This window comes from Lissotriton vulgaris, chromosome 9 (genome assembly GCF_964263255.1).
Source record: "Lissotriton vulgaris chromosome 9, aLisVul1.2, whole genome shotgun sequence".
Lineage (NCBI taxonomy): Eukaryota > Metazoa > Chordata > Amphibia > Caudata > Salamandridae > Lissotriton > Lissotriton vulgaris.
The window spans coordinates 477729772-477757294 of record NC_141697.1 but is presented as its reverse complement, the minus strand read 5'-3'; the positions used below and the strand labels follow the sequence as shown (position 1 = coordinate 477757294).

The 27523-nt window shown below is 41.3% G+C and overlaps 1 protein-coding gene across 1 annotated transcript in view; it reads left to right on the top strand.

Annotated features, from left to right (window-relative positions):
* SYNE2 (spectrin repeat containing nuclear envelope protein 2) overlaps nt 1-27523 on the top strand; it is a 1750628-nt gene that overhangs the window by 1135128 nt on the left and 587977 nt on the right. Inside the window, exons 103-104 of the mRNA XM_086937933.1 lie at nt 13235-13309; nt 14365-14478. Of these exons, the coding sequence (XP_086794059.1) occupies nt 13235-13309; nt 14365-14478 (189 nt within the window). The remainder of the gene's footprint in view (nt 1-13234; nt 13310-14364; nt 14479-27523) is intronic.

The window sequence follows — 27523 nt, the reverse complement described above, 5'->3', positions numbered from 1 at the left end:
ATTTTGGGATAAGCTCTCACAAGGCTATGATATTCTGTTAGCTGAAAAAGATTGGCCCCCAGAGTTTGTCAGGGAGTGCCCTCGTGGCGAAGAAGTGATTATGCCTGCCTTCTCGAATCACATACCGATTCACAAAAAATACACATATGCAAGGAAATGGGCAGTGGCCCAGGCACCTGCATTGTATAAAAATCATGTAGGATGGGATGAGGATTCACTGCCTCACAAAATCCAACTAAAAAGTGAACCAACTGCCCAACGGCAGTATCCCATAAAGCAAGAAGCTAAAAAACAAGTCAGGGAGATCTTAGATCAACTTGAGTACCAGGGGGTGATTGAAACATGCACCTCTCAAATGAACAATCCTTTGTTTCCTGTCTCCAAGCCAGACAATTCATATCGTCTAGTTTTGGACTACAGACATCTTAATACATGTTGCAAAACGTTTGCAGTACAAAACTCGCATAGTGCAGCCCTAATGAATAACATAGTTAGGAAAAAATATAAAACAACATTAGACATTTCTAATGGTTTCTTTTGTCAAAACATTGCACCAGAAAGCAGATATTTGACCGCTTTCTCAGCATTTGGGTCGCAGAAAAAATTCTGTCGACTCCCACAGGGGTTCAAGAACAGCCCAGGACTATTCTCAGCTAGGGTAACAGAGTTACTACAAATATATGATGATGAAGCATTATCTTACGTAGATGATATTTATCTCACAGACGACGACTTGGATACTCACTTGAAAAGAGTGAACACCATTATACTTGGGTTCGCAGCAGAGGGTTACAAATTCAACTTTAAAAAGTCCCGAATTGCCCATCTGACAGTACTATTCTTAGGGTACGAATTATCAAATGAAGGGAAAAGCCTAGCGGACAACTTCTTAGAGAAGTGCGCTGTACTCCAAGCTCCAAAAACGCTGAAGAATTTACAATCAATACTAGGTTTTCTGAATTTAGGGAGAACTTACATACTAAATTACGCAGAGAGGGTTAAACCTCTCTACGAACTAATAAAACCTGATTTAAAACAAATCAATTGGACTCAAAAATACACAGAAATTTTGAGATCACTGCAAACAGACATGTTAGCAAAAACAAAATTAGATACACGTGACAACACACGTGATCTTGTAATCCGAGTCATCCCAGGAAGATGCGGATTCACGTACCTAACCTCTAATGAGGGAGAAAAGGTACCAATTTCAATTAAATCTCACTTGTACACACAAGCAGAAAAAACATTCAGTCGCACAGAAAGAACTGTGAACGCAGTGCAAATCGCATTAGCAAATGAACGAGAACTAGCACACGGCAAACGGATTAATATCCTTACAGCGGAATCCGCCTTCGAGGCGCTATTCAGCCCAGTAAACCTGCCTACAGTGTCACTGTATCCGAAATGGATACAGTGCATAAATTCTCTAGGAGCGGAAGACGTGAAATACTATTTCGCCCCGCAATTTGAAGAACTGAATGATTTAGAATATGAAGAAGAATATCCTCTGCCAATCGAAATCCTGCCTCTCCCACAATACGCCTGTATAATCTATACAGATAGCTTTGTACAGCATTTTAATGTAGAGAGTAAATCCTACAATGCAGCATGTGCGATCATTAAAGGTCGTTGGCTGTGCGGTAAATTCAGACCGAAAGTAACAAAAACTGAATCTGTAAGAAACTGTTCGGTTCAGAGAACTGAAATCAGATCTTTAAAGATGGCGCTCGAAAATGCAGAACGCGAATTCCCCACACTTATCGTGTGCGATTCTCATTTTTGCGTCAATTCTTACAACAATAAACTGCAGAGTTGGATCGAAAACGACTACAAAGATGACACATGTGCCACAATAAAGCATAAATTGCTCTGGAACGAGGTAGCTCTTTTACACAAAGAACTACAAAAGACTCACGTGATTCACGCACAGAGTCTTCAACGTGATGGCGTTCACGTTGCAGGGAATTCATTGGCTAATACAGCCACCGCGGAAGCAACTAAACCGGCTTCCGTAGCCACAAAAAAGCGTACAGATAAGTACATAGACGGGGAAACCATGCTGGCAGTAAAAACGACCGTAAAAGGCGACTGTGCAGCACTACCCGTTACCTATCCACTCAATTATGCATACATAATCGATGCAAACTCCGTTCCTTTTGCTCGAATCCCTGGAGTGGGGGATAGAGTAATTCCAAACATGAACAGGAGAATATTTTTAATAGCAGACGCACACATGGGTTTGGGTCTACGGCACAGAGAGATCAAGGAATCACTGACTGAATTACAATCAGTATTCTGGTGGCCGGGAATGAGTGTAGAACACCAAATATATGCAAACAACTGTGAGAACTGTAATAGGGATCGCAGTAGCGAACCTTGCTACCGGCTACCAGTCAGAAAGAGCGTAACGCTGCCTACACCCCATCCTGCGTCCTATTAACAGTTAAGACGAAAAGCACTTAAAAAATGAGGCCCCCAGCGCTCGGCTGACGCTAGAACGGTTATAAAAGATTTGCGAGTCTTTATCGGCACATACGCAATTACCACGTTCCATTCTGACCAGGGTCCTGCTTTCAGCTCTCGAGCTTATAGGGGGGCCATGGCTAGCATGGGAATTGGGTTGCGGTATTCTTGTCCGTCGCACAAGTGTGGTAGAAAGAAAAAGCCGGGATATAAAGCAATCTATAACAGCGAAGGTATTAGGTTCAGGCGCTGGGTGGGTCAAACATTTAATAAGTGTCCAAACTAGTCTTAACAACATGCCAAGAAATTCTCTAAAAGGTTTCAGCCCATACGAACTATTGTTCGGAATTAGAATGAACGTTCAGGACCTCGATAGTCAGATGTCAGTGGTACAAGAAGAAACAAAGCAGTTTGAAGTAAAAGACCGTTTGGCTGTTTTACAGGAACTGAATGAAACAAGAAAATCATTAGGCAACATAAAGTTAAAGCAACAGCCAAGTACCACTGACGAGGCACCACCCGCAACAGCCCCAGCAAGGCCTGTCTGGATTCCAAAGATTGGGGATCTAGTCAGAGAAAAGATCGCGGTTAAGAAGGAATTTGGGCCTTCTTACAGAAAAGCAGTACCTGTCTTAGCAGTCACCGGAACAAGATCAGTTGTGCTACCGCCCCTTGCTGGTAAAAAGGAGAACAGAATCGTGTCTATCGATCTGGTAAAACCACAAGCATGTGGCCTATAATCAACAGTAGGCCCAGTGGACTCCCAAGAAACAACAGAATACCCAAACTTGCAACAATCCAAGAGGTTCAAACTGAAAGACTAATCACATTCGATCAGCCTGCAGTGCACAATGAAGGACTATGCAATAATGCCATGGAACTCGTGCCTCTTGAAACACAGATTTAAACAGTTCGTCAAGAAACAACACCAGTCTACAATGATGTGGCATCAGAAAGTGCTACCGAGAGACAGATTGAAAAAACAATCCCATCAATTGACAGAACTGCCTCTGGTTATTTCATCAACTTCGACAACTTCTCTGAAGATTTAAATGACCCCGAAGTGATGCCAGAAACAAAAAAGTCTTTTAAAGAAAAAGCAACGGAACTCTTTCATCAACTGAAGGAAATCTACCTTATTTCCCCTTGGCTAGAGTTCTGGTTCGGTCTAGGTGTATTTTTCCTCCTGCTTTGGCTCATCATGGTACTATGTTTGGGAAAATTCATTGAAGGAAAATATATTACAATGGACACAGCAAGTCAGAACATCAACCTAGTCCTGAAACCACACAGATCATCCCACGTGAAGAAAAGAGAACTGTCAACAGTAAATGTCACAGCAATTCCAATACCTGGTGGGGTAGTATGGGAGAAAACAGACTATGAGATCTATGGTCCGGTCGAAATCCTGAAGTATCCTCATCAACTAAAGGTTTCCTTAAGTGACTTTGTGACACCAAGTACATTCTCTGGTGATTGGGACTTTAACAGTATTAATGACATGATGTCTGATTTAGTAATGTCAGCTAGATTCACAGATCATGATTATTTACAAGGTTCATCTAGTTATGAGCAGTTATTCTGTTACACCCACTATGGGGATCATTACTTGCATAAATCTGCACAGCCTAGAAATGTTTTTATGTATAATCAATGGGAACATTGTTCTACACCACCTAAAAGCAGTTCTAAAGCATTTTTTGAGAAATTCAAATACTTCTCAGGGTTTAACACCAGTGATGCAGAAACGTTTTATTACAAACTGTTAGATAAAACAGGAATGAAAACAATGCTGACAAATTCTAAATTGATATATTCAGAAGCATTTTATGACAAAATTATGACATTTGGTTTTGATTATTGGAAAAATAATATTGAAACGAAAACAATTTGGGGTACAAAAGATTGGCAGGTGCAAGGCATAGAAGCACTATTTAGAACCTGCATGATACCAGAACAAATGTTGTTTTTAAATGACACAATACACCAAACCTCTTGTCTTGGCCTAACCAAGAACAAAGACCTTAAAACACCGTCTATACCAAAGCCAATACCTGAAAACGCAACAGCTGATATTGAGTTAGACGTGTCACACATTTTACATTTCAACAGAACACATCCTGATTGGAAAAAGTGGTTAATCTGGCCTACAGACACAAATAGCTGTCAAGATAGGTTCCTGAATAAAACACAGGGGTTAAAAATGACCAGATTAGACCCTAGATATTCCCAGAGACAACATCCAGGGATTATAACAACATACAGTGTAGGGAAACTCTGCCTAGAATGGCTAACTACATCCACACTGGCTGAAATTAAGCAACACTTGTCTTTAATAAAAGATGGTGGTGATTTGCGCGATTTCATTCTTGGACCACGCAAACAGCGTCAAAAGCGTTTCATAGCGACCAGCATCTATGCTGCTTACAACGAGGCTTGGAAAGTAAAGCAAATTGAAACTGCTGAAAAAATACGAGAAATTGATCGTATTAATTTGGAGAAATCACTTTCTGTGGTAGACAATGGGTTAATGACTCTGTCTTCCAGAATATATTCTTTGGACAATATTGTATCCTCTGCCTTTGATGTGATAGACAGAGATTTGCTAATGTTACAACATGGCCAGTCTCAATTACGCTCTATTATAGAATTAGGCTGGACGCTGCAAAATCTTCGTTCAGGCTATGTGCCTTGGCGTTTAATCAACACAACGTCATTATTTTCTAGTTTTAACCTTACTGATAAACAGATCAGTTTGGCACAGAAAGGAGCAGACTATACAATCCTGAGCATCGAAAAACTCGAGAGATTACCATTGACAATGTCAGAGAGTCCTGTCATTGAATGGATAATACACGGAATTATCACAATTCCGATAACAACTTTCCGATTTAAAAAGTGCCTTGAGTACATACCTGCTGGCCAATATGAACAATTGGGTAAGGGATATGTTAAATCCGAATGGAAATTACCATACACTCATTCTTGCTATAGTGACAGCGACAAAAATGTATTTCTTAGTGGTAACAACTGTAAACATTCACTAAGCGGTATACTTTTGTGTCAGGGTATTGATTTACACGGAGCATGTGATGGAAATTCAAACAACCTCTCATGCCACCAGCTAGTCACACCTGCAACTCAGATAGAGCCCTTCTTTATGCAACTCGCAAACGGGAGTTACATTCTTAGAACGGATCACAGGTGTTGTGGCCTCGCGCCCGGAAAAAGTTATCTAGTACAAGTAACGTCCATGGTCAAATGCTGTATGCAAGCATTGTTTCCGAGCGGGCCTCCAGACATAGTGACTCCCCTCTGGCCTCGTCTGAATCTCTATTCTATACGAATTGATACATTAAGCAAAATGAAATCTGTGCTTTTACAGACAACAGTGCCTATAACGTCATCTAAAGAGACGTATGATCTTCTAGTCGCAAGGACGGCTACTGAAGTCCATGACCTTTTATCAACAAATTGCCCCGTGCATTTCGTAGAAATGTTCAGCCAACTCCTTAACATGTCTAGTGCAACAAGCATCCCAGGCATACTTAAGACAGTCTTTACGGGACTGCTAACACCCTTCCAGGCAATTTTGGGAATCTTTCCTAATTTTGTGCACTCCATCTTTGGCGGCATACCACTATTTTTGGGACTCATCGCAGGGATCCTATTTTTGACCATTCTGCTGCGATATGGCAAGCCTCGGCTCAGACATAGCTCCCATGGGAATGGAAGAGACAATCCTAGCAATGCGCTACAGGGACAGGATAACTAACGTCCTCGGATTGGCCAGGCTAAGAGATCTAAACATGACCTGGTTCCTTTCATTTAGACCGATATGGCAAAATTGCATTTTACCTGTGCTACGGTGTATGCTTTGCGGCGATGAATGCGTGTTGGACATCTGTCTTTCACTTCCATCAGCAGTACCAATGGACGTCGATACTTTGCTCAGTCCAATAACGGCTCACGCATTGTGTTGTCCCCAGCGGCTACCAATCCTGATGACGGCATTCGTGGAGACTCCTGTACTACAGCCAAGTGGTAACAGTGGAGCAAGTGACAAAAGCAACATCATCCAGGTACAACGTTCTGTGAGCATTGCTGGTCCTGCCTTCGATGACAGCAATCATTCTCACACCTGCCAAGTTACAGCGCTATCTAATTTGGTTGAACTATCACCTGATTTTGTAGACCAATTCTTTGCGAGCCTGTCTGATACGATGTTCTCACCCATAGAGAAACAATAATTTTTGAGAAGCTTTCCGACACACAGCGTTCCCATGAACTCTGAATTCGGCCTTCAGTTTTGATCAACAAAAACTGCCAGGAGCTTTGGAAAATCTATTTTCTTTGAATTGGACAATTTTTTTAAAATATTGACCCTCTCTTTTTGGCACGAACAAATTCTTTGCTTAACGTAAAAACTATTCTTAGAGAACAGAAGCTTCACACTTCTATTTCTAAGCACATCTAGAGACATAACAACATAACACCAGCCTCTAGCACACATGTTATTACAATGCATTTTTATGTGATGATTCATCTCGCATTTCTTCTGTCAGAGATACTTCATGTGTAATTCTTTTTGCATAATCGTTCATTGATTTCATATGCAATACCTTTTGAATGATTACTATGCTTTAAAAAACGTACAGTACCTAAATTCCATGTATTACAAGTACGCCTATTTCGAATGCATTTATGTATTTTGGGGTGGGCAATGTTACACATACATCTAATTGCTTTAGTTTTAGTAATTTTGATGGACATGAAAACGTGGAGTGGGTGTTGCGTGCTTATCTAGGTTCCTGATCGATACTGTGACCTTATGCCCCTATTCGGCAGTCATCTCTGGCCTCACACGAACAGAGCCACATTCCAGCATGACTCTCTGCTACTTCCTTTGCGACCAATTAGTGCAATGACAGAGCAGCAGTCACTATCTGATATTCCTAGATAACACTCCGAGTTCTTCAACAAGATAAAAACTTAGCAAACCTGGAAATCCCCGCTTGCTATGTTTTGATTAGTAATGGAACTCTAATGAGCAACTGATAACTGTCACTTCCTAGTGACATCTTTAATTGACGTCTTATGTCCAGCAAACTTGCGTCAAACCCGGCACCTGTCAGGTATAAATATTACCAACGTTGCCTTAAGCAATGAGCGAACATGTTGCTGATGCCAGCTGCCTGCATGACCCCGTGTTGGTAAAAACTAGCACTCTGTCGCTGCAGCCTGCTATCCTGTGGTGGTGAAGCTGCTGATTACCATTATCGCCGCTAAAGCGCGACCTATGGTGCAGTACGCTTGAGGAGCCGAGCAGCCGTCCTCTGCGAAGACATCCAGCCCAGCTGCCCGCGGACGCTGTCACCCCTCCTTCCTCGACGCGCTGAGAGAAGCCGCTGCATTTCTCGTGCAGAGAAATCCAGTCCTGGCGCTTCCGGTTTACCCTCGCGGGTGACTGGGATATCGAGAGAGACCCCTGAAGGAGATACCAATCCTCCATCATTCTATTCAGAGGTATGGTGTTGACTAAACCCTTAGACGAGAATTCTTGAAACAAACCTTGGCAAAACCAACTTAACTTAAGCTACTTACTTACTCCCCCTTTCACGTGTTAGGCTTAGGTCAGGCACACTGGGGTAGGCTTAGTTAGAAGCACCAGTTGAGTATGTTAGCCTAATGTATATATGACTGTATATATGTTTTATTACTTTTAAACCATTGTATGGCTAAGAAACCATATCAATGCTTTTACAGTTCTATTTCGCAATACTTATCTTACTGTACGTACTTTTTATAATAACAGTTATTGCAATTGTGGCAATACATTTCTCTTGTACGAGAAGAAAGACTGTTCAATAAATGTTAACCTTTATTGATACACGCCCGTCTCTCTATTCTCTACATACTGTGAAAGTAAACTGCACTAGACTGACTGAGTGAAATCTATGTCTATTGTTTCACACGACCCTAGAGATCGACTCTTGATCTGAGGAGCAAAGTTGTCATGTTGCACGGTTGTTGGAAAGCTGAATCCCTTCTTTTCTGTGCCAAGGAAGCTGATCACTTCCTATGCAGAGAAGAAAGTTTCCAGTGACCTCTGAGCTAGTTGGTAACACAACCCAATTAAGTTTAGCATAGTCAGTGGAGGCCTGGAATATCCGCAGTTCCACGTCGATACTACTGTTTATGTTATTCCAATGCGCAGGGCCTAGTGGGAAACTAGGAACTACACTACAGATACACCAGCCAACCATAAGCATGAAGCAAGACAGAAATGCTTATCTGGGCAGGGCCAACGTTTACTCTTTGTATCGTTAAGGAATTGGCAACAAAAGGTCTGACAGATGGTTACAGCTGAAGGTATCAAAAAACAAAGTGATGGATAAAATGCTTGAATTAATCTCAGCAACTGGTGACCGCTCTGGCTAAATCTCAAGTCATTGGTTTTCACCCACAATGCCACCTCAGTTTGGACCCATTCATGTTTTGTTTGTATATCTTTATTGCTTTTTTTGCTTTTTTGAATTGAATATCAAATTGACATTTGCAAAAATAGCGCATCTACATATACAAAATCATATCATGAAAATAGTTGTCTTATTAGTATCAAGTTCCGGATAATTAAAGAAAATATATAATACCTATTGTGCCATATCTGTAGATGGCTTGTGATCCTAAAACACTGTATGCTACTTCCCGTTAACATATGTGGTCCTTTGCAGTATCTAACTGACAAACAGTTGCATCCTTTATATAATGAATACATCTTATTCCACCAGATGCCCACCATAAGTGTTTTGAATCAAAAAGCTACTTGAAAAAACAGGAGCTTGTAAAGCAACTAACCTATTTCGGGAGTATATGCAGAAGAAAAAGAAGAATGGGCCAATAAGACATATATATTAATCAAACTTCCAAACTAACAATAAATAAAAAAGAAAAGAAGAAATTGCCATTACATCACGGCTGAGAGAGTATACATAACATATCTAGGCCCACTCAAACTCATTTCCCCCTGGGCGTTGCAGTAGCTCACCAAAATTACGTTCGAGTTCAGGAAACATTAGAAACCTCTAACATCAAAGCCCTGGTCTAGTGCGTTGGGGGCTCAGGGGGTGCCCAACTACGGACCTTGGACACAAGCATTCTATCACGCAAATCGTGGCAGCATACACAATTACAGTAATGACTCCCGGTATGGGATCAATCGAGAATGGGTTAGGTATTGGCGGGAGGGGCATCTGCGTCATTCCCATCTATCATATTTTTAAAGGTAGTGAAGATGTTATCTCAATGTTGTGCTATGGGTTACTTGCGGAGTCCTGCTGTTTCCTCTCTATGTAGTGTGGTGCTTTCCGCCCGCGCCCAGATCGTGAGCGGTCTCTCCCAGCTGATCATTTCCGGGGGTGCACTGTGTTCCCACCTCTTCGTAATTAAGCATTTTGCTACTATCAGCCCCAGATCCCAGAATCAAGACATGACTTTATTCTTTTTAGACCTAGTCTAAAGCCCTAATATATGGACTTCCCACGTGTGCGGCAGGGTAGCTTTGGTGCAGCGTGCAAGTGTTGCCAATAATTGTGTAAAGACCACAGCATGTGGAGTAAATTTGCATTTAGTTGCTGGCACCGAGGACATGCAGATGTAGTGATGTTAAAGTATCTATTTATGTTATCGGGTGAGAGGTACGCTCGTTGTTCCATGTATGTTTGAATCAGCTTAAATATGGAGCCTCTTAGATGTATGTGGAACTAGCCAGGACAGCATTCCATTCCTTTTCCGTCCAGTGTGTGCCCCTGTTTTCTTCCCAGCGAATGCGGAGACTCAGGATTGGTTTCAGTGTGTGTGTAAGAAGTGCTGCCAGTAGCCAGTGCACTATGTGAGAGCCCGCCCCCATGACATGTAGATATTGAATTAACAGGTGCTTAGGCGGCTCATTCGTCATGTCCCCTCACGAGGCCGACAGGGCTCTGACCAGGGAGGCATGTAATAAAAACTGTTCTGCCAGTAACCCACTGTCCCCCGTAGGGGCAGCAAAAGTGAGTAGCGTGCCATCTGAATATCAGTCTCCCAGGGTATCTACTTCTGCCTCATGCCAACGAGTAAGAGGCTCTTCGAAACTGCCTGCCCTCCTTCTGGGTGTCCCTAGGAGTAGAAGTATTGGGGCGTATGGAAGTGTTGCACGGGTGAGAAGTAGGCCTCGCCTGTAGCACTTGTATGCCAGTGCTAGGTGGAACTGGGACGGTCGCGGGGGTCTGGCGATGGGATGAAAGTGGTGGCAGATTGGTGATTGGGTCCAGGGCTGCTGCAGAGTCGCTGTGTCTTCCAATCCTTTGCCACCAAGCCATCTCATCACCCACTGTAGCTGTGCCACTATATAGTACAGCTCCAAATTAGGGACTGCCAGTCCTCACTGACTGATGGGGGCATATAGTTTCCACAAGGCTACACGACCTGCCTTTATTCCAGATTAAGTCTTGCATCATACAGTCCAGCTCGCAAAATATTCTGGTCTGGACATATATTGGAAGATTTGAGAAATAGTATAATAGTTTTGGGAGGACGATCATCTTGATCAGGGCAATGTGGCTCATGACGGTCAGTGGGAGCGACTTCCAGAAGTGTACCTGTGCCCTGACTGCTGATATAGCCCTTGTTAGATTGCCTTCTAATGAATCGTCGGGTGTCTTGTAAATGAAGATACCAAGATAGCGAAAAGTGGTAGACTACCACAGGAGGAGAGTGCCACCGAAAAGAACTTCAGTTTTGATTGTGTCGGCACTGAAGGGATAAACCCCGGAATTGGCCCAGTTGACCCGAATGCCTGACACTGCCTCAAAAGCTGCAAGTGCCTCTGCTATAGATGTCGGGATGTTGTGTATATCTCGAACATAAATAACAGGTCATCAGCGTAAAGGGAAACTGCATGCTTCCCGCCTCCCAATTCAATGCCCCACGTCGCACTATCCTTACGGAGTACCTCCGCTAGCGGTTCCATGGCTAAGGAGAAGAGTAGTGGGGACGGGGGCAGCCCTGGCATGCTCCTAGTTTTCCCCAAGGCTCTGAGATGAGCTTGCCGGTCTTGACCCTAAAAATAGGCCGTTGATATAGTAGCTGAACCATTCTCATGTAATGATCTCCAAGATCATATTTATGGAGAACCGCTGCCTGATAGGGCCACTCCAGGGAGTCAAAGGCTTTCTCTAGGTCCAACACCAGACAGCCGGAACGAGGCCATGTATGTGTTGAGTAGTGTTGAAGCCTGAATAGTCTGCGGATGTTGAGCAATGTGCTCCTAGTGGGCACAAAGCCGTTTTGGTCTGGATGCACCAACATTTTCACAATGGGTGAGAGACGCTTTGCAAGTATGGATGCAAAGATTTTGTAGTCGCTATTCAGGAGTGCTAAAGGGCAATAAGAACCTAATGACTCAGGATTCTTGTAGGGTTTAAGTAGGGATACCAGTAAGGCCTTGTTTTGTGTGTCTGCAAGAGTGGATTCATCAACCGCAGTTTCAAACACTTTCAGCAGTTGCGGTAACAGGATATGTGTGTATGCTTCATAAAATTCTGTCGGTAGTGCCTTCCCATTAGAGAGTGAGAATATGTTGGCTCGGATCAGTTTGGACCCATCCATATGCAAATCAGCCTTGACCCTGCTCCAATTGGAACACTCCAAGCCAAACTGGCAGGCCAGGTCCTCCTTGAACTGGTACACAAGCAGTCCAGGACCGGTTTCACCCTGGTTATGAGCTCACCAGCAAGGTATAGCTTGATTCCAGGGGCATGATGAGCGCGGGACCCACATCTGGGTATACCCGTCATGCTTAAGGCTTCAAAGCACAAAGTGATGGCTGGAATGCTTGAATTAATCTCAGCCATCTCCAGACGTGGGTCCCTTACCCACTTTTGTTCCTAGAGGACCTGGCGTGGCATTTCGGGCTGAACTGTTCCGTTTGGAGAAGGGACAAGACGTATGTGCATATGGCATGGTCCAGTCTGAGGTGGTATGGAAAACAATGGGTTTGAATGGTACACTGAGCGGTTTCTAGTGGTTAGACTTATTTCAAGCTTCCTCCCATCACCTTTTGTGTGTTTGATACAGCTGAATGTTCGTAGACTTAGAAAGGGAATATGAGCAGGGAAGAGTTACACAAGAGTGGATGTAAGAATGGAAGGCAATGCAGGTAAATTGATTAAGAAGAAAAAAGAATTAGGGTGAGGGAGAGTTAAGGTTGAGAGTGTAACTGCAGAAAAAAATATATATTTTCAACCCATAAAAATAAAATAAAAGCAAAAGTGGAGAGCTTTCCTTCTAAAACAAATATCTACTACAAAATAAATGTTTATACAAAAAGTTCGTAACACCAATTTTTCCTAGTTTATCACCTACATCCCACAAAGCAAAATAACTATTTCGTTCAATAGCTAGACTAACGTGGTGCACTCAACCCATTCATCACAGAAGGGATGTTGGCTTTGCTGAGTTTTGGTAATTATATCCTGCTTCACATTGCAACACAGGAAGGTCCTACGATTGAATTTGAGAGTGGTTGCAGTCTTCACATCTGTATTTCTTGGCTCATTGAATTCTGGACTATGTCAGCATGTATTCTTGAAAATTTTACAGAAATCAAAGTGCCCCTTTTAGATTGTGTAAATCACAACTGTTTTTACTTTCATTCTCTTGTTCATGATCTTTGATCCTCTTGAAAGTTTGAAATGGTTATTCATTTTACTATTTATGATATTTCTAGATGAAAAAGAAAGGAACTTTGCTTTTGATGCCATCATTGGAGGAGGTGTCGGAAGACGGTTCTGTCAAAAGTGAGGTAAGAGCAGATAACAAAAGTGGCATTACCAAGGGCTATAAACTTGATTTTCCACAATCTGCAGAATGTTAGAACAATAGAGTGGCAATATTGGCAACTAAAGAAAGGGGTTTGACCTCATATGTAGGCTATGATATCTATTAAAATGTGTGTACTATATATATAGGTGGATGAAAAAGTCACTGAAAATTTTAGTGAACTTTATGAGTCTTTCCGACGAATGTCAGAATATGTATTTGCTTAGCACATCTACCATTTTTTTATGAACATTCCCTTCCTTGCCATTTTTCTGTTAGCTTGTCTTTAATCTACAGCTTTCTCCTGTTTATTTGTGAGCTATGAAAGAGGGAAACACATATTATAACTTTCATTAATCGCCAGTGAAATTATTAGCATGCTTTTAATGTAAGATGGTATTTTTATAACCAGATTTCATACATTTTCAACAGTCTTATAATTATTGTGTATTGATTTTTGCTACAAACATTATACAAAACACCACTTCATCAATCATTGGTGATTGGGGATCATGGTCTCCATCTTGGAATACTTTCCTCAATGCTGGTTAATGCTGATTTGATGCACTTTTTTGTAAACAGTGTATGTATTTTGTTCTCTTTCTATTTTTTCCCTCTGTGGAACTCCCTTTTCCCTCATTCCCTTTCTCACTTTGTTAAACTATCATGCTTTTTCGCTCATAATTTCTCTAATTCCCTTTTGTTCTACATTTTCTGCCCCTTGTTCTTGTCCCTTCCCTGTTTATTGTTTATTGCTCTCTGCATTTCTCTCCCTTTTTTCTTTTTCTCAGCATGCCTTGCTGTTCTACTATAATCCTGTTACTGTCATTAAAAGACAAACTTTGGGTAAAGGAACTTTAAAGATAATCGGATTTATGTGTACTACTAACTATACAAATAGTATCTTGCAATTCATCTTACAGCCTTTGTGAAGTCTAAATGTTAAGAGAATCTTGTTTCAAAATAAGGACTGATTATAACAAAGTTTATTCTGATAACCAGCATTTAAAAATATTTTTTCAACCTGATTTTTACAAGGGATATAAACCAGTGATTCCATCTAGTGCACTTCCTTCTCAAGAAAAGAAGATGGAAACAGAGGCTAGCAGCATATCTTGGACATTGGAAACTACAACTGAGAGGACCAAAAAGGTATTGTTGTTGTTCTTTTTATTTATGAAAATGTTGGATTGGAATTGGTTTCTCTGTATCTTCTGATTGTCTGGCTGTTATTATTAGTATTTAATTCAGAAGTAGCAGAGCAGTGTAAATCTCACTTCACACTATGTTAATGTAACCATATCTTTTTCATTTTTCTCACATTACTCCCACATTGGGGCCATATTTCTGAAACTCAATTTTGCTGTTTAAAGTGGATTGTTTGTTTTGCTCTATTCTTGCAAACAGAATAATGTGTGCTCCCAAAAATCGGTTTTGATACGCTAACATGCTGACAAATGTAAGAAGAGTATTTCTTATCAATGATTATATATGTATAATGGAGACCTTAACAAAGACAACATAGTCCATGAATAACTTTTTAAGAAAGATAGAACAAACTTATTTATGCACTACTTGTGATGTATAATAAGGAATCAAATGCTTTTGCCTCAAAGTCATGTCTTTCACAAGAGGATATTGCTTTACATTTCATATTAGGTATCTAAGTGGTACAAATATCAAAACACAGCTAAAATAGTGTGAAAAAAACCAGTCTGTTCCATTTTGAATATTTTTCTTTCCAATTCCGGTTCACACAAGTACAACATGTAGTGCGGATGGATTTATTCTGGTTATTGTGCACTTATTTGGAGTTTGTGTCATATGTCCATGCTTCATCTCTGTTTGAGACTTTCAAAGCCCTGTATTTTAAGGATTGTAAAAAGGGGCAGTTTTTGAGTATCTGCTTTTCTTAGACATATTTGAGTAAAATTATATTGTAGACTGATCCAGCCATCCCACGTCAAATAAAAGGGCAAAATGTGGTTTGAAATTATATGAAATTATGAACTCATTGTATTTTAGTGTGTAGGAAAATACTGTGTCACCTATTCCACCCAACTGGTTACAGTTATTTCTAAAAAACAGAATAGGGCTGCTAACATCAAGCTACATTGGAAGTCCATGAATGTGTTACCCGATTGTTTCATATGTAAATAGGATATGGGAGAGGTGGAGGGGTTTGGGGATGGGCCCTTATCCATGCATGCTGGAAACCTTGTTTCCTTTATTGTGTGTAGTTTACAGCACTATTCGAAGTTCTTACTTCAGGTTTATATTTGCAAGTGATAGAATTGCTCCTGAGTGTATGTTTGCGTAATGCTTCTGTATTTCTTGGCATAGCTGGTCTCTTGGAAACAGCTGTTTGGTTCTGGTTAGTCTGATGCCATCTCTGCTTTCAAGTCATACTTTCTTCTGTTCTGGGTTGTTGATGATACAGAACGATATCAAATATAACAAAGCATATACTTATCATCAAGATAACCACAACATTTGATATTTGCGATCACTGAATATGGTGGGTCATTAAATCATTGCATTATTTATAATAATACCAATGTAAATTACAGTTTCTATTAGCTAGTGTAAAAGTTTCCTACGATTGCAAAAGGATATGGACATCCCTACAAGGGACAATCGATTATTGGTTAACCTCTTGGAGTATTTATGTTGACTTGATGCGAGAGATTCATGTAAAATGCACTTAATTACTGAAACTTCAGCAAGTGTAGCTGATCATTATGTAGTTTTCTTCAATGGCAAGCAACGAAGGTGGGAGAAGTTAATTCACAAAATGAGAAAATATGAATATGTTTCGCCAAAATCAAGAAGGCCCAGGGCAATGAGTGGAGCGGGAGATTTGAAGCCAAGTGATAATTTTGGGCCTTATTTAGAGTTCAGTGGAAGGGATACTCCATCTAAAACATGGTGGATATCCAGTCCACTGTATTAAATGTGCAATCGGCTATATGGCACAAGCCTTTTTGAGATGAAAGCGTTAAGAGATTACAAAGGTTGTGTTCACCTTTTAGCTTGAAAGGATGATTTTAGTTTGACTCTAGATTTGTCCTAAAGACCGTAATGTATCCATTGATTCAGATGTTGTATCCTCTGTGGTATCTTTTATAATAGCCTTAAGGCTACTTGAAAATATATAGAAATAAGACCTGCACTTTAAGGTTTATATTGAACTTTTTAAATAGTTGAATATTACTAGTCATAAAACAAATGTCTGACACTTTTTCAAATCATGACCAATAAAACCCATCCAATATTCTCCATTCAAATAAAGTTTATCCCATTCTTGTGAATGTTTATTTGAATGCATTTCTTTGCTTCTATTATAATCTGTTTTTCCATAGTCCTTCTTTTCTACTCTATTCGTTGCAATGCATTTCCTATACAGATATATACATCTATTCTATACCTTGCATGCAGAGATTAAATTTAAAAAATCCCTCCCCTTTCTTGCTACGAATGATACGATGTAATGTATAATTGAGCTACGTTGACAGTTTTAAGACAATACTAATACAAAATGACAACAAAAAAAAGGCTTTTGATGAATAGACATGTGTGGCTGGTGCATGGCAAGAGCCTGTGTTTTGCTGGCATATTGGGCTCCTGTTCCAAATCACATTAGACCATGTTTACTAATATTTGATGCAAGCCAACCAAAGTTGCTGCTCTGCCCTGCATCAAAGGGGAGAGGAAAAATACACCATATTTATTGATATGATGTATTTTCTCTCCCAAGCACTGACGCACTTTTGGCTGCCATGCCGGAACGCATACACCCTTGCGCAGTAGTCAAGCGTGTGTGTTCTCTGAGTCACAGCTTTTTGTACTGAAAAGAGACAGTTCCAGGATAAAAAAATACTTTAATACATGTCCCACTTTGTCTGTGTGTACTGCACAAAGAGACAGACTGGCAAAGGTAGAAAAGTAAGAAGAAATGAAAAAAAAAATCCTCATTTCGTTGCCTTGAGGAGGCGTATTGTTTTGGTACAAATCCCTGTCTAGGAATGTTAGTTGTTAAGGATTTGCATCAAACCCTTGGGCACTTGCATGGAAACCCCCATGGATCACCGATGGAATGACCTCATGACGCAAAGTAGAGCATAAAGCATAATTTGACCACTTTGGGGTTACTTTCCAGTGCAAATTCTGGTTTGCGTTGGTTAGTAAATCCCACCCCAGCACTCTGCGCTGGGTTAGCAGTGATGCAAACCCTGCTCAAAGCGATATTTAATCTGTGTCATTGTTTGCAGTTCCTAAATTGATTATTTTAACTTTTCTCAGTGGAGATGTGTTAAAGGGTTTTAAAAAATGGGGATACATGTTTATATTTCTTATATGATGGCCATAATTTTCTGTCTTCTTTTAGAGCCTTGTAACTTCTAAATGTTAGTTGATGGGCAGGCATGAGTACATTTTATTGCTGTATCCCAATCCAAACAGGATCAGTGATCTGGCTAGCATGTTATAGTGGTTGGTTTCAAGCAACGGGAGGTTTTCCTCAGCATTTTGGCTTGATGATTAACAGCCTGGTGAACTAGATATCCTCAACATGCTTCCTTAATAACATGTGTATTTATAAAGCAAACGTTCACCCCTGCAACTGGGCATCTTGGCGTGAAATAACAGATGTATATTGTTACCCAACTCAATGGTACTCATTGTATCGACCTCAAAATGGATGAAAGGCTGAGTGGACCTGCCGGTATTTGAATCTGTGACCATGAGGTCAAACAAAGGCCCCTGCAGTGGATGCATTAGTCCACTGAGCCACCAGACCCGGCTAATGGAGGTTTGGTTGCTGAGAGCATTGGTCTAGTGCTAAAATATATAGATTGAACCACTGGACATCATTGGCTACTCTTATTAAAGGCCTGTGCACTGTGGGTGCCCACAGAGGCCTTTAATATGAGTGCCCAAATAATGGTAACAAGGTTGCCGGCCCTATTGGAATTATAAGTTTTGTGGAAATATCACAGCTTCATGGTTTGGCCTAACAAAACATGCTTAAAAAAACATGCTCATTTCTGAAGTTGAACCAAACTATGTTTAGGGATGTTTAACCTCCCCTTACATCCACTTTTCCAAGGAAAGGAGTATACATGGGACTTTTATAACTCACAGTGACCTGCACTTCTCTAACTAATTCTTTATAACAAGGCAGAATGTTGACTTACTCTTTACTCAACTTGCAGTGCCTAGTTTGTAGAGTAGTTTAACAGATTGCAACTACTCTGATGCTAGTGGAGCTTGGTTTGAGATGCACTTTTTCCAATTTCTTTTTGTGACAACCGCAAGAGATAAATACGTAATTATTGCTATTTTTGTGGCATTGTACTATTTGTACCAATAACATCTAAAATACCAAAATGGGACTAACCTTTATTTCTTTTTTTAACATTGAGGAAGCAAGATTACTTACATTGAGCTCAAATCTGGACAACTGAGGAACAAATGTGAATCATCCACATTCGGTTACTCACACTTCGAGCATAAACCTCCAAGCTTTGTCAAAATGTTGTGTTTGGCGTCCAGCAAATTCTGAGAAGGGTGAAGAAATGATTCTTTCTCAGTAAAGCAGTTTTGGCAAACAAATACAGCTTATTCATAGCTACTTGCCACAAGTCTTTACACTAGATTGTAGATAAGCGTTCAAACCACGGCTGCCCGGTAGAGGCATCTTTTACAATACCATTGTGTGAACTCTTTTAATTTTGGCAGCACCTCTTAAAATTCCTTTTGATGTTCCCAGCAATCTTATCCTCTAGGTCTCGCCTTGTTGATATCTACGATAACAGAAGTACTTAACCTAGATAGATTTCCAGCTGTAGAACGCAAAACGTCCCAGTACCCAGGCTTATCCAGATCTATGAGGTCGTTCCAAGGCTGACACCAGCTGCTCGATATGGAAGACTAACTGCATCTTTCAGGCATTCAAAGATTTGTGATGAGTCTCAGATGGATGCCACACTTGCACTGTAGTTACCTTCTGTTATCGTTCTTACATTAAACCAGATTTGTGTGCACACTGTATAACCTTTAGTCAAACTTTTTTAAAGTACTTTAGGGAGGAAAACTTTTACAAGACGTTGGTGTTGCTCTTCTACGGTCTTGCCCTTCTAAGGCATTCAACATAGTCCTTTGAAGGAGACCAAACCTGACTTTTGTATGGTAGTATATCTGGCACCTAAGGTTCCTCTGCTGGAAGACCCAGAAATAAAACTGAACAGATCCCTTTTCCTGATTAAGTGCCTCCGCCTCTTCCACAAGAGCCTTAATCCCCTTGCCTCACCACATAAAGCTCCTCATCTTGCCCTTAAGCCTGGATAGTTCCTTGTTATCAAAACTTAAAATAAGTAAAATAAGAATGTGTATTTTGTCAAAATGTACATCTTCAGCAGATTAGCATGCCCATAGATAGTGAAGGGAAGCCTCTGCCTGGCCTTAAGCGATTTATCAACTTGCTTTGAGACCTTTTACAGGTTCCTCACACAAATCTTGTTCATATTATGTGTCACATAAAGCCCATGTCCCTGATCTCAGAATGAACTAGTGCTGAATCATAATCAGCATTCCAAATCACATTTTTTATTTTTGTTTCTTAATAATTTAACCAGATAGAGAGCTAAATGCTCATACTACATCTTTAGCTCTTGAGATTGAGCAGTGTGTAATAGAATATAACTAACCAAGTCATCTGCATATAAGGCTAGATTACAACTGTATTCCCTGAACTGGAAGGGAATAATTAATATGCCCTGCCTTAGGAGTTGTGCCACAGGGTTAAGACATACGTCAAAAGGCAGGGGAGATAGGGAGCACCCCCGGGCTTTTCCCTCTCTCTATCATAAAACTAGGTGTTAAGTTGCCGTTTACCAGCATTTTGGCAAAATGTGATCTATATAAAGCCTTTGCTGCTCCAAGGAAGTGCAGTCTAATAGTGAAACTCTGAGAACCTGCCATAAGTAGGCCTAATTGACCCTGTGAAAGGCTTTATTTACAGCCAAGGTATATATCTCTGAGGGAGGGGCATTCTCTACCACAGCTAGATCTGTTAGGCCCACCTGCTGGTATGTTAAGTCATGGAGATATCACCCTGGATTAAAACCTTTTTGATCTTGCTTATGATACATGCGACAAACTTAGGTAACCTCCTTGCCCAAAAAGCCTGAAAAGACCTTATTGTTGCAAGTGATAATAGTGATGGGCTATTAGATTTGCAGTGCCTTATTCCAAGATGGGGTTGTATTATCAGTCTCCAACAGTGCACCATTAAAAAGATCTGTACATATCGGGGAATAATCTCCAACAAGCTCTTAAAAATGTCAGCAGGTTCCCAGACGGCCTACCGCTTGCAGCCTGTCTAATTTCCTCTCGGAGGATAAGTGAATTTAAGCTTGCTTTATGAGCTCACGTAAGTGACTGCAGTTGTACTGTAGTTACAGATTCTGGAAAATACCATCTTCAAAGACATCCTCTTTTATCAAATTCTGACAAAGTTGCAAAATGCAGCCATAGGGCCTGATTTAGAGTCCAGCTGATTGGTTACTTTGTCACAAACGTGACAGATAGCCCGACTGCCCTTTTACAAGTTACATTAGATTTAATGTACTTGTAATACGACGGATGGGATATCTGCCACATTTGTGACAAAGTAACCTGTCCACTGAATTCTGAATCAGGCCCCAAATCTCCTGAATCTCAGAAACCAGGAACTAACTAGATGGATCCAGTAGTTGCCAAAAATAATTCCTTTTTCTACATGCTTTTGCCTCTCAGGCCATCAGGGTTCTACTGGCCTCCCCATATTTAAATTGTTTGAGGTTACTAACTTCCCACCTCTCACAGCAATTACTATGTAGCCTACAATTATAGTTTACTTGGGACTTCACAAGATTACCTAATAACGTCTGCCTGCTCCCACTGCCAGATTATTTTATTGCAATCTAGCAGTTATTGCTTGAATGTAGATCTCTAGGCTGTCATCCAATGGTTGTTCTTCATTTGGATATATATATAGCAATCCATGTTGATATACCTCTCAAAAATCGCTAAGTGAACTTTTTACCATCCTTTGTGAGGATGAGCCAATATTATTCTTGAGAAATTATTTGGATAGATGTGACTGTTGAACAGCACTTCAGCATCAGCCGAAGTAGCCTATCGGTAATACCATGCTTTGTAGGAAGACCCACTGGGGAAAGAGCAGAATGATCTGAAATTTAAGCAAGAAGATGTACATCCTCCAACACACTCTATACCAGTAATCTATCAATCAAAAATGTCAAGCCCAGCACACTTTAAGGGTCTTAATAGTTTAGGGGAGGTGTAGATAAATCTAACTCAATGTCCAATAATGTAATAAAATCTGAATTTCCCTTATTATGAAAGGTGGTGGCTAATCTGGTAAATTTAAATAAAATTGGAGAGAGGAACTTCATCTCCAGCTTTGGGCCTGTCAAAGCAGGTTGTAAAGTGTGTAATAGACTGGAATTGTATAAATTTTCATCCACCTCCCAGAGTTATCTGTCTGATTATCCAAAATATCTAGACCAGCCTTACTCTTTCTTAAGATAGCTATACCCTTATTACTACGTATTTCTGTTGAGCTGATCGCCTCATGAAACCTATCAGTCTTTAAAAATGTCTCAAACTTCTGCAGCTCTCTTGTCCCTACTCGTGACACCTGTAAGTGCACTTGCGAGTGGGTCGAGACAGATCCTTTGATTATACGACTTCTTTCTTATAGCCTACTTGGGTTTATTATTTAAAGGCAAAAAGTCATAATTTTTTCAGGTTGCAACTATTGTTGTTGTGACTCTTAGACATGAAGAAGGTTCCAAGACAAGATTTTAATTAAAGTGAAGGGTTTAGCTGCATTCTTTAAGGAGTTCTGGTTCTGTTATTTACCAGAGGATCTTGAATAACTTGTTCATGGGCCAACTGCAATGTAATCCATATAAGATGCAAATTCTTCTGTTAGGGCCCAACCGCAATCAAAGCTGGCCCGGTGCTTGGCCAAAGAGATGTACCCACTCCCCCTCCACCAACCCAATGAGAAAGAAATCTGAAAGTTATTTTTGATGACAACTTATCCTTTAATGCTCAGATCCATTCATTCGCCAGAAACTGTATATGGATCCTTAAGGCTCTCGGGAAAATCCTACCCCTTTTACCCTGGGAGGAACGCAAAAAGGTAGTTAAAGCCACAATTCTTTCTAGGCTAGACTATGCGATTGCCTTATATTTGGGTCAGCCTACCTATCTAATCTGCCGTCTCCAGGTGATCTGAAATACTGCAGTACATCTCCTCTATACTCTAAAAAAAGGTACTTCAACGTTGTCGTTCTTCCCTAAGCTGAACATGCTTTCGGTCTGTAAAGAATTACTTTCAAAGCACTTACTCCAGCATATTGTGCCCTGTACAAATCAAGTGCTGTTTACCTGAACAAAAGAATCGAAAAGTACTGTCCTAGCAGAAACCTTATGTCGAGTAAGGCTCACTTGATTTCGGACCCCCGTTTCAAAAGATCCAGACGTGGAGGTTCCTCTTTTCTAGTTCAAATAGCTAAAATATGGAATCATCTCCCATTGCAGCTTAGAAGCCTGGAAAATTAATTTGCCTATCGTAAATCTCTGAAGGCCTATCTCTTTAAACTGTAATCCCCCCTCTGCTCTCCTTTGTTACTCTGTTCACAGTGAGGGGCACTCTTTCTGAGTAGCTGTCGTGTTTTACAAATTTGATTCAGTCATTCGTTCTTTCATGGGGTTGGTTTAACCCAGGATTCCTACTGGGTAGTAGGCGTTCGTATCAGTTTTAAACATTCCAAGGTATCCTCTCAGGTGAGCCTTGCAGTGGGTTATGCCTACCTCTGAGTTGTATTTGGACTAAATTCATTATCGTTTTCCTCGGCACTTCTCTGGTTGGCCATTTTCTTGTAGTACCATTAATTGATCACCTTCCTTCCATATTTATGCAAGCAACCACATCTACTGTAGGTGATCCAGAGTTTTGAGCAGTGTGCTCGATCAATACTTACAGAAACAAGGTACAGATCAATATTACTAGTGAAAACGTTTTTGTCCACCAAGAAGAGCATTTTCCAGGCTACCTTTGTCAACTGAGTAAATACCATTCATTGTGACGAAAAATAGAAACTCAGTTCGATGTAAAGGACGTTCAGTTCGCCAGGCTAGGTTTTGCCAGTTTCATATACAATTAGTTTAAAAACCTCAGGTTACCGCAGACATGAATTTGAAAACACATGTTGTTTCTCTTCTTCACCTGATCCTTATAGTGTACGGAGGCAGGTGTGTGGGGCAGATGTCTGATATTGGACCCTTCTGTCCATGACAGTATGTGCTGGAGAAAGATGGAGTGCCGGAGCCTACACTAAGGTCCTGTTATCTCTAACAGCGCCTGCAGGTCAGAGGGTGGAGAGAGGGCCATGCACTGACTGTTGAGTCAGTGGCCAGCTACTTCGGCACTCCCCGTCATCATTGTTTCGGCTTTACCCAAGGTCTCATGGGAGGCTGTCAAGGCCCTTAGGACCAGATGTATCAACTTTGTATTTTGCAAGTCCTTAACAGCGAAATTTACCAGTTCGCTATTATGGACTTGCAAAATGCAATGTATGTAAGTTTCGCAGATAAAAGTGTGATTCCTACATATTCCTTAACAGCGAATCGCAAATTGCGATTCGCTATTAAGGAATGCCTTTCCATTCATTCCCAAGTAGGTACCCGCAAATTGTGCATGCAATTTCAAGGGTGCACCCCCCAAAAAGGTAAGAAAGCACATGCGACGCACATACATGCCCTAAGAGCATGTGTGTGCGCCACATGGCAGTTAGAAAAATGCAAAAATGTGCAGTTTTCTAGGAATTTGCAAATTTCCACCAACTTGAAGTTGGTGGTAATTTGTGATTCCTAAAGGCAAATTCGCAGTTTGCGATTGCTACATGAATTGCATTTAAGGAATCGCAAATTGCGAATCCCTAACTGCATTTGCAATCTAGGCAATAAAAAAAGCTTGAAATTACACATATTGCGAATGTGTTCGCAAACGGGCTGATTCTGTGAATCGGCCCTTTTCCGAACGCAAAAAGCATTGAGCTATCTGGCCCTTTGAGTTCTGCTGGCCCCTGGGGGACCCTCAGCCTTCACCAATTCACCCTCAGCCAGCTGTTAAAGGGCCCTCAGCTTACCATCAGAGGTCAGCTGCTGTCATTAGCTTTTACTTAGCATTATACTAACTCGGCTAGTGGTTACCATCTGAGGTCCATTAGAGGGCACAGGAGACAATCAGGTGGTTTCCTCATCTTGAAAAGTCTACCATGGCCCTCTTGGACCTCCAATTGGCCCTTCCAGAATTTCAAGCCCACCCTACTACCCACCAGAACCCACTGCGATTACCTCTACTAACTGCTCTCCCCAGTTAGCCCTGGAGGATACGTCATATGGTCTTTGGACTCTTTACTGACTCTTATATATGCCGAAAGATTATATGCTAGCCTCCAGGCACTCACTTTAATGTAAGCCTTAACATTCTCTCTGTCTCTCTCCTCCTTCTCGTTCCCTACCCAGATTCTTTTCCAGCCCCACAGCGAGTGTTGATGCTCTCACATCCCATGTTACCCACTGTCATCCTGCCCTCACATTCTCTGGACCACTCGAGCCTAGTTCAAACATAGTGACCCTGCAGCTGACATGCATTTCACTAATCTGCTGCTCCTGGAGTACCACCTTTGCTCAAAGCAAAATCTGCACATTAAGCCCCGCAGATAGTAATTAGGGGATGCAAATTACCACGAGGTTGAACCTCGTGGTAATTTGCGAAAAGTTATGAAAATGCTCAAAAATGCATTTTTTAAACTTTCATGTTACAGACACACATGTCCTTAGGACATGTGTGTGTGAAACATGCACTTTAAAATACATTTCAGGGATGCAGGGGGGTCCTTTGGACCCCCCTCTGCACCCTTGGAATGCATTAACAAATTGTGAATTGCATTTTCAAATTTGCTATTTGTATATGCCTTCCCATTGACTCCTATGGGCCTTTTGGCCCATAGGAATCAATGGGATTTGCGAAATCGCAATTAGGAATTCGCATAATATTTGCGATTCAGTAAAAATTGTGATTTTTACCGAATCGCATATATTATGCAAATAAAATCATGCATCCCATTTTGCGATTCCTTATTTGCGATTCCCTAAAAATCGCAAATAAGGAATCGCAAAACCTTACAAAGATGCATGTGGCCTATAATGTGTATGTGTTTTAGTTAGAGTTACCCACCTCGCTCCATGTCATTACGGTCGCAGTTTTATACATTCTGGGTGATGTAGCCATGGTTTGTTTCCATTGAACACCCTAGACTACCACACCCGACACCATTGATTTGTAGGTGAAAAGTTCACGACTTACTTTATTAGTAGGCTTTTACAACACATACCCCACTCTCCTCCACCCCGCTGTCTTTGCCAAGTTGACATGTGGGAAGGCAGCATGCGGCACTTTCCTCTGAATACCTGCTGATTCTGGCATTAAGGTGTGATTGGACTTTATTTGACTGATGCCTCTGTATTTGGAGGGGGCAGGTGAATTTAGAGGAGCCTAGGAGTCTTTCTCTTTTGTTTTGATAATCTGTTCGGTTCTTTCGATCAGAAAGCTTAGGGGCCATATTTATGAGAGGCCTGCATCGCATTTGCACCACGCAAAGAGGCACATGCGGGACGCAAACCTCTAAATCAGATTTTTAAAGTCACTTGGAGTGGCTCCGAGTTGCTTCAGAAATCTGGAGTAACGCAACGCAGCGCAAATCTCTGGGTTACACTCTGGGTAGGCGTTCCATGGGCATTGCGTGGGTTTTTCACTCAACTCCCACGGATTTTACGCATCGCCAGATCGACAAGAACTTGTAAACCTGGGGATGTGCCAAAATGTTACACCTTCCCAGGGGAGGCATAACGAGAAGAAATATCTCTATTTCTCCTCGTTTCTTCCTCTTTCAATGTGTGTTGCATTCTGCAGCATACATATGACGAGGAGTACGCCTCGCAGGATTGATTTTGTGAGGGAAGCCGCCCATTCCTACACAAAAAGAATCCGGCATGCAACACAGGCACCCTTGTGCCTGAGTTGGGTCTAGGCTTCCAAAATGACGCAAGGGGAAGGACAGGAGTGCGCCGTATTGCCTTATAGATTCCCTGTCACGCAGTGCTGCGCAGCATGATCAGCCGCGGTCCGTGGAGGGAGTTCCGGTGGGGCAGGCAGGCGGGGCGGGGGAGGGGCAGTGTGGGGAGTGATAAACACCGGAATATGGATGATTGCAGGTAAGTAACCTATTAAATTGATAAAACGAATTTCGTTCCGTGCCCTGCATCGCATTTTGCGACACCGGAATATGGTTACTTACCTACAATCATCCATATTCCGGTGTCGCAAAATGCGATACAGGGCACGGAACGAAATTTGTTTTATTAATTTAATAGGTTTAATAGGTTACTTACCTGCAATCATCCATATCCGGTGTTTATCACCCCCCACACTGCCCCTCCCCCGCCCCGCCTGCCTGCCCCACCGGAACTCCCTCAACTGAGCATGATGAAGTCTAAAGCAATGAGAACAAATTGGCTTTTAACTATAGATGGCGCTCCAGGCCCAGCGACATGACTATGACCACCCTAGCAGGGGCACCCTCCAGTGTGTGGAGACATCTGTGTTAAGGGAAGATGAACATTCACTTATGTACAACTCAAATGAAACAAACACCTGTAAAACCATAGAAAAGAGTCACACTTCGGTGTAGAAATTGCCAGTTCCACCCTGCAGTGCGATTTCTTTTTTATTGCAATTTTCAGTTACATGAGGATAACCTGTAGGTGTTGATTAGCAGTGGGAAGTTATGCACCTTTCACAATGCAGCATAGCATTATGTTCTGGAAACAATTTATAATATATGTTACATAGGATAGTTTCAGTTACCTTTGAGTTCACAAAGCACGCGGTCTGATACCTGATTCTCTGTGGTGTCGGTGAACGACTCTGTAACTCAATATATGGTGCAGTTATAATCTCTAGCCTTAATTCACAAGTGGTCTAGACATGCTATTATCACGTATATATCTTGACTGATAGTATGACGTTATTTTAAAGAGGATTTATTTTTGCACT